Source organism: Malaya genurostris, chromosome 3 (genome assembly GCF_030247185.1).
Source record: "Malaya genurostris strain Urasoe2022 chromosome 3, Malgen_1.1, whole genome shotgun sequence".
NCBI lineage: Eukaryota > Metazoa > Arthropoda > Insecta > Diptera > Culicidae > Malaya > Malaya genurostris.
This window is the reverse complement of record NC_080572.1, coordinates 95392883-95403430: the sequence shown is the minus strand read 5'-3', so window position 1 is coordinate 95403430 and position 10548 is coordinate 95392883. Positions and strand designations below refer to the sequence as shown.

Sequence of the window (10548 nt, the reverse complement as noted above, 5' to 3'; positions counted from 1 at the left end):
ATCGACCATTGCGACCGGAATACGTCACTACCCTAATGATAATACCCTAGTTTTAAGTTAGTCGTTAATCAAGATTAGAAAATACCCTTGGCATCTTAGAGCTTTAGCAGTGTGCCTTTAAATATATTATTATTGAATAAAAAAAAAAAAAATAATTCAATTCAATATATAACAAATAATGCAGCAAACAACAGAACCACATGTTGCAATATACTATGATAAATATTGCACTTTAGGATGGGCTTCAACCTTCAAGCCATTTCACACCCTGCTACTAAACGCAAAAGGCGGTAGCACCCAGTCGACGCCGTTCTATTGACCAAATGTCATCATAGACGCTCGGGGAGGCATGAGATAGGAACTTGTGAGGACTTAGTTATCTCACCATTTGACGACCTATCCAAATAAATTTGTTTGTGTACAAAAACTTCTAATTTTATCCGAAATTTTCAAATATATTCGGCAGTTTCCAATCATACGCGTGATGGCAATACGTGAAAATGTTTATTTTAAAGGTTCTATCATCAGTAATTGTTCAAACTCAAGTAAATTAGTCCAAACATCTTCAAAATATAGGGAATATGTCAAAAGCATCACCATCTCGCCAACTGTTTATAAACACGCTATTTTGCCCCTTCAATAGTACCTAGATAGACTACTACAATGAATGGTTTGCTTCTTGAATATTAGAGCTAAAGTTATATGGCTTAGTAAATATATTCTGGAAAAACAAAAACAAAATTTCGTGGCATCTTACAACCGCAGTATTACAAACATCTGCGTTCTTTTCAGTATTTGAACCGAATAAATGTAATCGAAAATATTCAAACAATAATTTATAGTTACACTTTTTCGCGGTTGCAATGTATATGGGTTGGTTTACTATTATTTGACAATTCGAACCGCGCCGACCGAAATCTAGTACCACGTTGTTAGGAACTCGATCGTGTGGTCCAAATCGAAACGTAATGTCATAGTTTAGTCGAAATAATCGTTTCGATAAACTCGATTCGAGATGTATAATGTCAGCACTGGGTAGCAATTTGTAACGAGAATTTGGCAAAAATTAAACTGTTTAGTCAGCAGCTGCTTCACCGTGTAAAATAACCGAACGTTTCGTCAAAAGTCAGCAATGTTTACAGCTCAGCTCAGTATGAAATAAGTTATGATTAATAGTAAATTCACTGTAGTTTGAATTTCGGATAAAACATGATAAACAACTGTTTGCTTTTCTCTCATTTTATTCGTTTTTTCATCGCAATGAGGTGTGAAAATTAAGTAATAAGACTGATTCCATAAAAACCGCATGCTTTAATATTTTTCAAAGCTCTATCATACCCTTCGAAGTAGTCCGTCCGTAGTAACATTTCTGAACCGCTTCGATGAGTACCCTCGTCACGGCCGCCTGGATGTCTGCAATCGACTCAAAATTGGTTCCTTTGACCACTAATTTTGTTCTAGGGAACTGCAGGTTACTGGCAGTTTCGATCCTCAGGTACGGCAGCCCGGTATGGGCGTCGGTACTCCGTGTGGATCGCAACGATTAATTGCTAGAGAGCACGCATTGCAATGCATTGCATTGACTGGTGAGTCTTCGCGTGATCAGTGTATACCGTACGGTATACGGTATAAAAATATTACTGATCTGAAAAACCAAACAAAGGTGTGTAGTACGCAATCCCGGAACGACAGCAGCAAATTATCTGGTAAGAAGCAGCAATTCGATTATCTTTTCAAACACTTCCATCGGTATGAATTGTGGAACAGCTAAATCGCGCTATTAGACAAAAGTAAGTTCGACGTTACAAGTCAGTTTTACATTGTGGAACACCACCTATTATTACCTATGCATAACACTTTTTGTTTAGTTCCGTTTCGGAATAAGCAACGTGACTACTCGTTTTACGTTACCAACCAATCGATTTCACAGACCGGGGCCATTCTGTTGAAATGGCTTTTTAAATATTTAGCAATGGCGAAGTTGCAAATATGATCGGAACAACTCTTAGTTAATTGTTTGTTGGCCCTGAAAAGGGCCGTTTTGATAGATAATTCATCGGCATTTAACCTCCGAAACCGTATAGAGTGCGTCCTTGACGTTTTAGTGCATAGACGACATCCATTGCAGTAACGGTCTTTCGCTTGGCGTGTTCAGTGTAAGTAACAGCATCCCGGATAACATTTTCCAGAAACACTTTCAAAACACCTCGGGTTTCTTCGTAGATCAGACCAGAAATACGCTTCACTCCTCCACGACGAGCCAGACGACGGATTGCTGGTTTGGTGATTCCCTGGATGTTATCACGAAGAACCTTACGATGACGCTTGGCGCCTCCTTTGCCGAGTCCTTTACCTCCTTTACCACGACCAGTCATTTTTCAGAATTTGTCAGTAGCAGTTACACTTTAAAACAGAATTCAAACACTGAGATGACGATTGCCCGTGACGTGTCTCTTTTATACTGTTTTCAAACGGCTTCAATTTACCCTCCGGGCATGGCTTTTTCGTATTCCTTCATTCCATTATGCTGCATTTTTCTGCACATCATGTTTATTCCCCACTCTTTGGTGTAGCATGGATTGGTGTTTGGAAAATAACGACTAAATGCAGGTAGCGTCCCTTTTTCTGCTATAAAAGAATTGATTCTGAAAATTTCTCGTCATTTCTCGTTTACCCGTCTATCGAAAAAGTCGGAATTCTACCTACTAACTTGGAATGGCTCGTACAAAGCAAACCGCTCGTAAGTCTACCGGAGGAAAGGCTCCTCGTAAGCAGCTGGCTACCAAAGCTGCTCGCAAGAGTGCCCCAGCCACCGGAGGAGTAAAGAAACCTCATCGCTATCGACCAGGAACAGTCGCCCTGCGTGAAATTCGTCGTTACCAGAAATCCACCGAATTGCTGATCCGCAAGCTGCCATTCCAGCGTCTGGTTCGTGAAATCGCTCAGGATTTCAAAACCGATCTGCGTTTCCAGAGTTCGGCCGTCATGGCTCTGCAGGAAGCTAGTGAGGCTTATTTGGTCGGTCTGTTCGAAGACACTAATCTGTGCGCCATCCACGCCAAGCGTGTGACAATTATGCCAAAGGACATCCAGTTGGCCCGTCGCATCCGTGGAGAACGTGCTTAAATTTGACATTATTTACAATTCATAATCGGTCCTTTTCAGGACCACCATAAATTTAGAAAAGAACTGTGGGCGGAATGCTTCGTTTCCGAAATTGTTAACAGACAAACGGTATTAATTTGAGTGATGAAATAATTACCAGCATTGACGCGTCCTACCAACCATTCGCATAAAATAGATTCTCAAGTTCGGCATGGAGAAATGTCGAATTAGTTTGTCAAACGCGTAATTTTACTGATTTTTCAATCGTCGTTTTGTCGAAAATTTGCAAACAGACATAGATACTAGTATTCCTATCTATGCTATTTGCAACCTTCACCAGCGTATCAAAACAGCCTTAGAACTAAATTGACCGAAATTTAGGATATACGTTCCACGATGGTGATTTTTTTGGATTCACCCGGACACCGGAGGTAGGTCATGTCAACGTCATTAACGATGTTTTCCGAACTCGTTACCAGTTTCCTTTACAGTTTTTCTTACGTTTCATAGATGCTCACAACTAACGAAAATCAGGAGGTTGCTTTAATACAATTTGTTGATATATATGTGCTAATGATGTCTAGCGATAATTTCTCGATCTTTACTTATGAAGAAAATTCGAAATAATTCTTTTGAAATGATTGTTGGCCCTGAAAAGAGCCGATTTAGTTATGGATGCGATTGAGTTGATTTACTTGGAGCTTGTATACTTGGTGACAGCCTTGGTACCTTCCGATACGGCATGTTTGGCCAACTCTCCTGGCAGCAGCAGACGAACGGCTGTTTGAATTTCACGAGAAGTGATCGTAGAACGCTTGTTGTACTGAGCCAGACGAGAAGCTTCGGCGGCAATGCGTTCGAATATGTCGTTGACAAAACTGTTCATGATGCTCATAGCCTTCGACGAAACTCCGGTGTCCGGGTGAACTTGCTTCAACACCTTGTAGATGTAGATAGCGTAGCTTTCCTTACGGCGTTGCTTGCGCTTCTTCTTGTCCCCCTTCGCAATATTCTTCTGCGCTTTGCCAGATTTTTTGGCAGCTTTTCCACTAGTTTTCGGTGCCATTTCGAATGTATCAAACTTGCTAACGTTTCCACAAAACTGATGCCAAAAGGACAAATGCTATGCCTTTTATACCTGGAAATGAGAGATCGAATCGCCGTCCGTTTTATTATTTTCTGTTTAATGGTACCCTTCTAACATCGCATACGGAACAGTAAATAAGGCACAGTGAAATGGGTATATAAAGCGGGTCATTCCAGGTAGCACACATCAGTATATTTCTATCTCAATTGAAAGTAACAACGCTTTTTGAATTACTCAAACAAAATGTCTGGACGCGGAAAAGGAGGCAAAGTTAAGGGAAAGGCAAAGTCCCGTTCGAATCGTGCCGGTCTTCAGTTCCCAGTAGGCCGAATCCATCGTCTGTTGAGAAAGGGAAACTACGCGGAACGCGTCGGAGCAGGAGCCCCTGTCTATCTGGCAGCTGTGATGGAATATCTTGCTGCTGAAGTTCTGGAATTGGCAGGAAATGCTGCCCGTGATAACAAGAAAACCAGAATCATCCCACGTCATTTGCAACTGGCCATCCGCAACGACGAGGAACTGAACAAACTACTGTCGGGAGTAACCATCGCCCAGGGTGGTGTGCTACCAAACATTCAAGCTGTTCTACTCCCCAAGAAAACCGAAAAGAAAGCCTAAATTGAAACTGAGTCACGCTACAACCGAAACCGTCCTTTTCAGGACGACCATATTTTTATGATAAAGAACTAAATGGAATCAGCTCTAGTTAATTTTTTGTTCATTAAACATTTCTTATTTATTCATCGTAACTTTAATTTCGCAATTTTACTGTGCAGTACGAATTGATTGTGCAGTCTGTTGAAAAAAATACAAAATAGAATTTCACAGTGGTGAATATTTTAAGTGGGTTAAAATGAGTGTGGGATGAGAACCAACGGTGACCAAACAAGAATAATAGGGTTTTTGGTACGCGCAAGAATAAGACTTTGGATGATAGGCTGTGTTATGTTAGTTCATATGCGCGTCTTCGAATATTGAAAATGTTTAATTATCTTTTTCACATATATTAAAATGACGCTTCAAAATCGTCTAACTGTGCTTCAAAAATCGTCACCGTTTCGGTATTACATGAATTGTCTATTTACATATCTGAGCAAATCTGTTTAAACACTTTTTATGTAAGCTGTTGCCAAAAGTTTCATAGTGTTTTTCTGACGATAAGTGATGAAAAACCTTGACAACATATCATCTTATCCACTGACCTTGAATAATTCATCGGTCAATTCCATTGCATTATTACATCATTTGAATTATGAATCTTATGAACATACAAAATAAACTTTTTGAATTCCCTTCAAAATTCGAAAGAGATCAATGTTTGGCAAAAGAATTCATGTCATTGCATCCAATGAATTTTAATAGAATTAATAACAATGGTATTATCTTCAATATTGATCTTGAACCTGGTTGGCAACTTTAACCATTGCGCTGGTCGCATTGTTTGATTATTCGATCGTTAGTTGGCAGATCTGTTTTTAACGTACATTTGTCATATGATTACTGTCATGAATTGAATGGAACACTGGTATTTCAATTTGAGTACACATTTCTTGGGAACGCATTTCTCTATGCTGACAGCAGTAAACTATTTGATCAGAAGATGAAATACGATTATTTTTGAAAGACTTTCTTCAAAGCGCACAACCTTATTATTGATACATATGACGTAAATTCCCATGAATTGTAAATCAGTTAAATCGCGTAATTAGGCAAAAGTGGGTGCGACATCACAAGTTCTTAGTGTTTGTGACTAACATAAAGATCATTGGCTTTTGTTGTGAAATACCTACCTGGACATAATACCTTTTGCATTGTTAAGAGTTGCAGCGAACCCTACCTGTGACTATTCGATTTTCTAAGTCAAGTAATCGTTTTTTCATATTGCTGCCATTTTATAAGAAGATAGGCTTCTAAGTCAATTCTAACGCGTTTATGTTAAGGGTAATGATGAAATTGGAAAAATTCTTAGAATAACTCTTAATTGATTGTTTGTTGGCCCTGAAAAGGGCCATTCTGATAGATAATTCATCGGCATTTAACCTCCGAAACCGTACAGAGTGCGTCCTTGACGTTTCAACGCATAGACGACATCCATAGCAGTAACGGTCTTTCGCTTGGCGTGTTCAGTGTAAGTAACAGCATCCCGGATAACATTTTCCAGAAACACTTTCAAAACACCTCGGGTTTCTTCGTAGATCAGACCGGAAATACGCTTCACTCCTCCACGACGAGCCAGACGACGGATTGCTGGTTTGGTGATTCCCTGGATGTTATCACGAAGAACCTTACGATGACGCTTGGCGCCTCCTTTGCCGAGTCCTTTACCTCCTTTACCACGACCAGTCATTTTTCAGAATTTATCAGTAGCAGTTACACTTTGAAACAGAATTCAAACACTGAGATGACGATTGCTCGTGACGTGGCTCTTTTATACTGTTTTCAAACGGCTTCAATTTCCCCTCCGGGCATGGCTTTTTCGTATTCCTTCATTCCATTATGCTGCATTTTTCTGCACATCATGTTTATTCCCCTCTCTTTGATGTAGCATAGATTGGTGTTTGGAAAATAACGGCTAAATGCAGGTAGCGTCCCTTTTTCTGCTATAAAAGAATTGATTCTGAAAATTTCTCGTCATTTCTCGTTTACCCGGCTATCGAAAAAGTCGAAACTTCTACCTACTAACTTGCAATGGCTCGTACAAAGCAAACCGCTCGTAAGTCTACCGGAGGAAAGGCTCCTCGTAAGCAGCTGGCTACCAAAGCTGCTCGCAAGAGTGCCCCAGCCACTGGAGGAGTGAAGAAACCTCATCGTTATCGTCCAGGAACAGTCGCCCTGCGTGAAATTCGTCGTTACCAGAAATCCACCGAATTGCTGATCCGCAAGCTGCCATTCCAGCGTCTGGTTCGTGAAATCGCTCAGGATTTCAAAACCGATCTGCGTTTCCAGAGTTCGGCCGTCATGGCTCTGCAGGAAGCTAGTGAGGCTTATTTGGTCGGTCTGTTCGAAGACACCAATCTGTGCGCCATCCACGCCAAGCGTGTGACAATTATGCCAAAGGACATCCAGTTGGCCCGTCGCATCCGTGGAGAACGTGCTTAAATTTGACATTTTTTACAATTCATAATCGGTCCTTTTCAGGACCACCATAAATTTACAAAAGAACTGTGGGCGGAATGCTTTGTTTCCAAATTTTTTAACTTGAAACTACAGCGGTGATATAAAGCAATTAATTTAAGTGATGATATAAATGCTAGTATTGACGCGTCGTACCAACCGTTTGCATAGTTATAGTTAGAATGTGGTATATAACTAAAATAAAAGATAAAAAATATTTTGTTTAGGAAAATAAGGTAGTTTGGAAGCATGAAAATGCGGAGTCTTGTTTCTTAAGCATTCTTCACACGAACGTCAACTTCTCATATATTTTACTTTCCGTCAAGATGAAATTTTTAGGATTTATCAGGATTGGTCACGTCACTGATTATTCCCGATCTCGATTGGTTTTTCTTAAGCTTCATAGAAGCTCTCGACTGACGAAAAACCAAGCGCCAACATCATTAATGTGAGCACTTTATGCGATTGAATGCTTTCAATTTCGTTGGAGTCAATTATAAATTTAATCAATTTACCAACCAACGAGTGTTGCTTATTTCTACTGCTTACTGAATATACTGCTTTTCCGTATATTCTCGCTTGATGGTTCTGTTCTACAGGGCTATGTGAGGATCGTAACATCCGCATCATAATTTTGCTGTTCGTTGTTAATTGACTGGAAAGTATTTTGAAACACAATATCTCCATGTATTATCATGATTATAGTATAAGCTCATCTCAACTTTATATTCACATATCAGTTACTTATAAAAACTTGTTTCAGCATCTAAAAATTATCGTTAATTAAAGTATATAATCAGGATTAAATGAATTTACTGATCGCACTCACCTCCCCCTCCCTCCCTTGCTCATTAATATGACGGAATTTGAGCAAACAATTAATATGTGCATTGATCTTCCCAGCGGTTTGAAATTTATTTCATTTAAAGTCGTATTCAGAGCCATTCGAAACTTTACAACGAAATAGCGAACTTGTGATACTCAGAATGCAACTATTGGCACATATATAAAAATTACAATAGCGAAAGCAATGTTAAACTTACACATATTCTTTTACAAAACCTGTTAAAACCTCGATATTTGGCACAGTATTGTTCTTCGAATCATCAGTACGTTACAATTAGAAACACGTTAATAGCTTAGTTTAATATGATTGTTGGTAGGATCTGTCTTATTTGGAAAATTATCGATAAACTCTTCGTATGAATTGTTGATAGTCCTGAAAAGGACTGTTTTTGAATACCATGAATGGAAAGTTAAGTTTGATGCAAATTTATTTTTTAGCGGCAACCTTCTTCGGGGCAGCTTTCTTTGCTGGAGCGGCCTTCTTTGGTTTCGGAGTCTTGGGTTTGTTTGCTGCGGCCTTCGATGGTTTTGTGGCTTTCTGTTTGGGAACAGCTGCCTTCTTCGCGGCCTTAGCAGGGGCTACCTTAGCTTTCTTCGCAGCAGCCTTTGGCTTTTTCTCACCAGCCGGTTTCTTGGCTTTCGGCTTCTTTTCGCCAGCTACTTTCTTGATAACTTTTTTCTTTTCTCCGGCAACCTTCTTTGGTTTTTTGGCAGCCACCTTCTTCGGTTTCTTCTCGCCAGCTGGTTTCTTTACTTCGGCTTTAATTTTGAACGATCCAGAAGCACCGGAACCCTTAGTCTGGGCCAACCTACCCTTCTCAACACCCGATTTCAAAGCCTTCTTGATGAATGGAGCCAATTTGGCAACGTCACACTTGTAGTTAGCAGCGATGTACTTCTTGATGGCCTGCACCGAAGATCCATTGCGTTCCTTCAGAGCCTTGATGGCAGCCACAATCATGTCATTCACTGGTGGATGTGTCGACGGTTTCTTCGGTTTCTTGGCATCTCCTTTGGCAGCCTTGGCTTTTTTCGGAGCCTTTGCTGGAGATGCAGCAACGGGAACTGCAGCAGCAACTTGAGTAGTGGACTCAACCATTTTAATACACTTTCTTTCACTTCGGTCGATTTACGAACAATATAAGCAAAGGGAATGCAATAACATCATTTGGCGTGATCGCCCTCCAATTTGTGGGCTCTGTTAGGGAAGCGCATGGCATGTTGTCAACACGCTGTTATGCGAAGAAATGTAATATTTTTTGACAACTTTTCTTAAAACGTCAATATTTCATTGTTCGTAATAGGAAAGCAAACGATGGATCAGTTTTTACGTACAAAGATGTTTGAATTATCTAATCCACATCCTAAATCCAGTCACACGCACACACATGTCAATGAAATAACGATTCAATATTCATTTAGTTAGGCATGTTTTAATCGTATTGTAGAAAAACAGTTAAATAGTCGCATACAAACAATTGATAATCAACCGAAATAGTATTCAATAAGAGAAGAAATCTTTTAACCGTATAGCTAATGTAAATATGTCCACAGGAATTCTGACACGAATAAACGCATTCAGTAAAACTTGTATCGCTCCAAAAAAATGACAACAGCAAATTTTTCAAATATCAACGGAAAACTGTCAGACATGCCATTTCAATTTTAATGTAATGTAATATTTTATCAATAGCGTCTTAGAATCCTCGAAACTAACGAAACAATGAAATTTCCTTCGTACGATGGGCAACTTTGAATTTCAGTTTTGCAATGACTGAGAGGAAACATATATTGGAGAAGCCAAATGAATGAAAAACTAACAGAAAAGATGATTTATTGGAAAAAGACCTGTCCTGCCTCTGAGCGTATCTTTTTCCAATAAATCATCTTTTTCTGTTAGTTTTTCATTCGTTTGGCTTCTCCAATATGTGTTTCCGCTCAGTCATTGCAAAACTGAACTAAGTTATGGCGGTTTTACGTCAAACCAACTAAAAATTATTTAATCGATAAAAACTTTGAATTTGTTTTCTTGATTAAATTCTAGTTTATTATAAATGTTGTTGTCTCTAGGTGAGAGAATTTGAATTTATTCACATAACGTTTACTACACTGCTAAAGAATTTTCGGTTTCGCGGTATGGTGTACATATCCCGAGTAGTCGTAAATAGCAAACAAAAAACAAAGTATTAACGATTTTTGCCATCATATCTTAACATGATATGCTCTTTGCTGTCATGACGGTACTTGATGTTTTTTGATGCTTTATTGAAGTAAACTGCTTCAAAATCATATAAGATAATTGTTTATTATACTAGTTCATTCTCAATTTAGAAGTAAAAACCAACTGACAAATTCGTCTTCCATAAAAACTGTTTTTCAAATATTACAATGATAGA

The 10548-nt window shown here is 39.1% G+C and overlaps 5 protein-coding genes across 5 annotated transcripts; 3 read left to right on the top strand and 2 right to left on the bottom strand.

Annotated features, from left to right (window-relative positions):
* Window positions 1–2715: 2715 nt before the first annotated feature.
* LOC131438395 (histone H3) lies at window positions 2716–3612 on the top strand. Its single transcript, XM_058608408.1, has one exon. It carries the CDS (start codon window positions 2716–2718, stop codon window positions 3124–3126), a length of 411 nt encoding a protein of 136 aa, XP_058464391.1. The 3' UTR covers window positions 3127–3612.
* Window positions 3613–3796: 184 nt separating this feature from the next.
* Window positions 3797–4181, bottom strand: LOC131438402 (histone H2B-like). Its single transcript, XM_058608416.1, has one exon. It carries the CDS (start codon window positions 4169–4171, stop codon window positions 3797–3799), a length of 375 nt encoding a protein of 124 aa, XP_058464399.1. The 5' UTR covers window positions 4172–4181.
* Window positions 4182–4398: 217 nt separating this feature from the next.
* LOC131438400 (histone H2A) lies at window positions 4399–4839 on the top strand. Its single transcript, XM_058608414.1, has one exon. The coding sequence runs from the start codon at window positions 4436–4438 to the stop codon at window positions 4808–4810; it is 375 nt and encodes a 124-aa protein (XP_058464397.1). The 5' UTR covers window positions 4399–4435; the 3' UTR covers window positions 4811–4839.
* Window positions 4840–6880: 2041 nt separating this feature from the next.
* LOC131438396 (histone H3) lies at window positions 6881–7423 on the top strand. Its single transcript, XM_058608409.1, has one exon. It carries the CDS (start codon window positions 6881–6883, stop codon window positions 7289–7291), a length of 411 nt encoding a protein of 136 aa, XP_058464392.1. The 3' UTR covers window positions 7292–7423.
* A 1057-nt stretch (window positions 7424–8480) lies between these two features.
* Window positions 8481–9251, bottom strand: LOC131433885 (histone H1A-like). Its single transcript, XM_058600493.1, has one exon. It carries the CDS (start codon window positions 9249–9251, stop codon window positions 8580–8582), a length of 672 nt encoding a protein of 223 aa, XP_058456476.1. The 3' UTR covers window positions 8481–8579.
* Between the last annotated feature and the right edge of the window lie 1297 nt (window positions 9252–10548).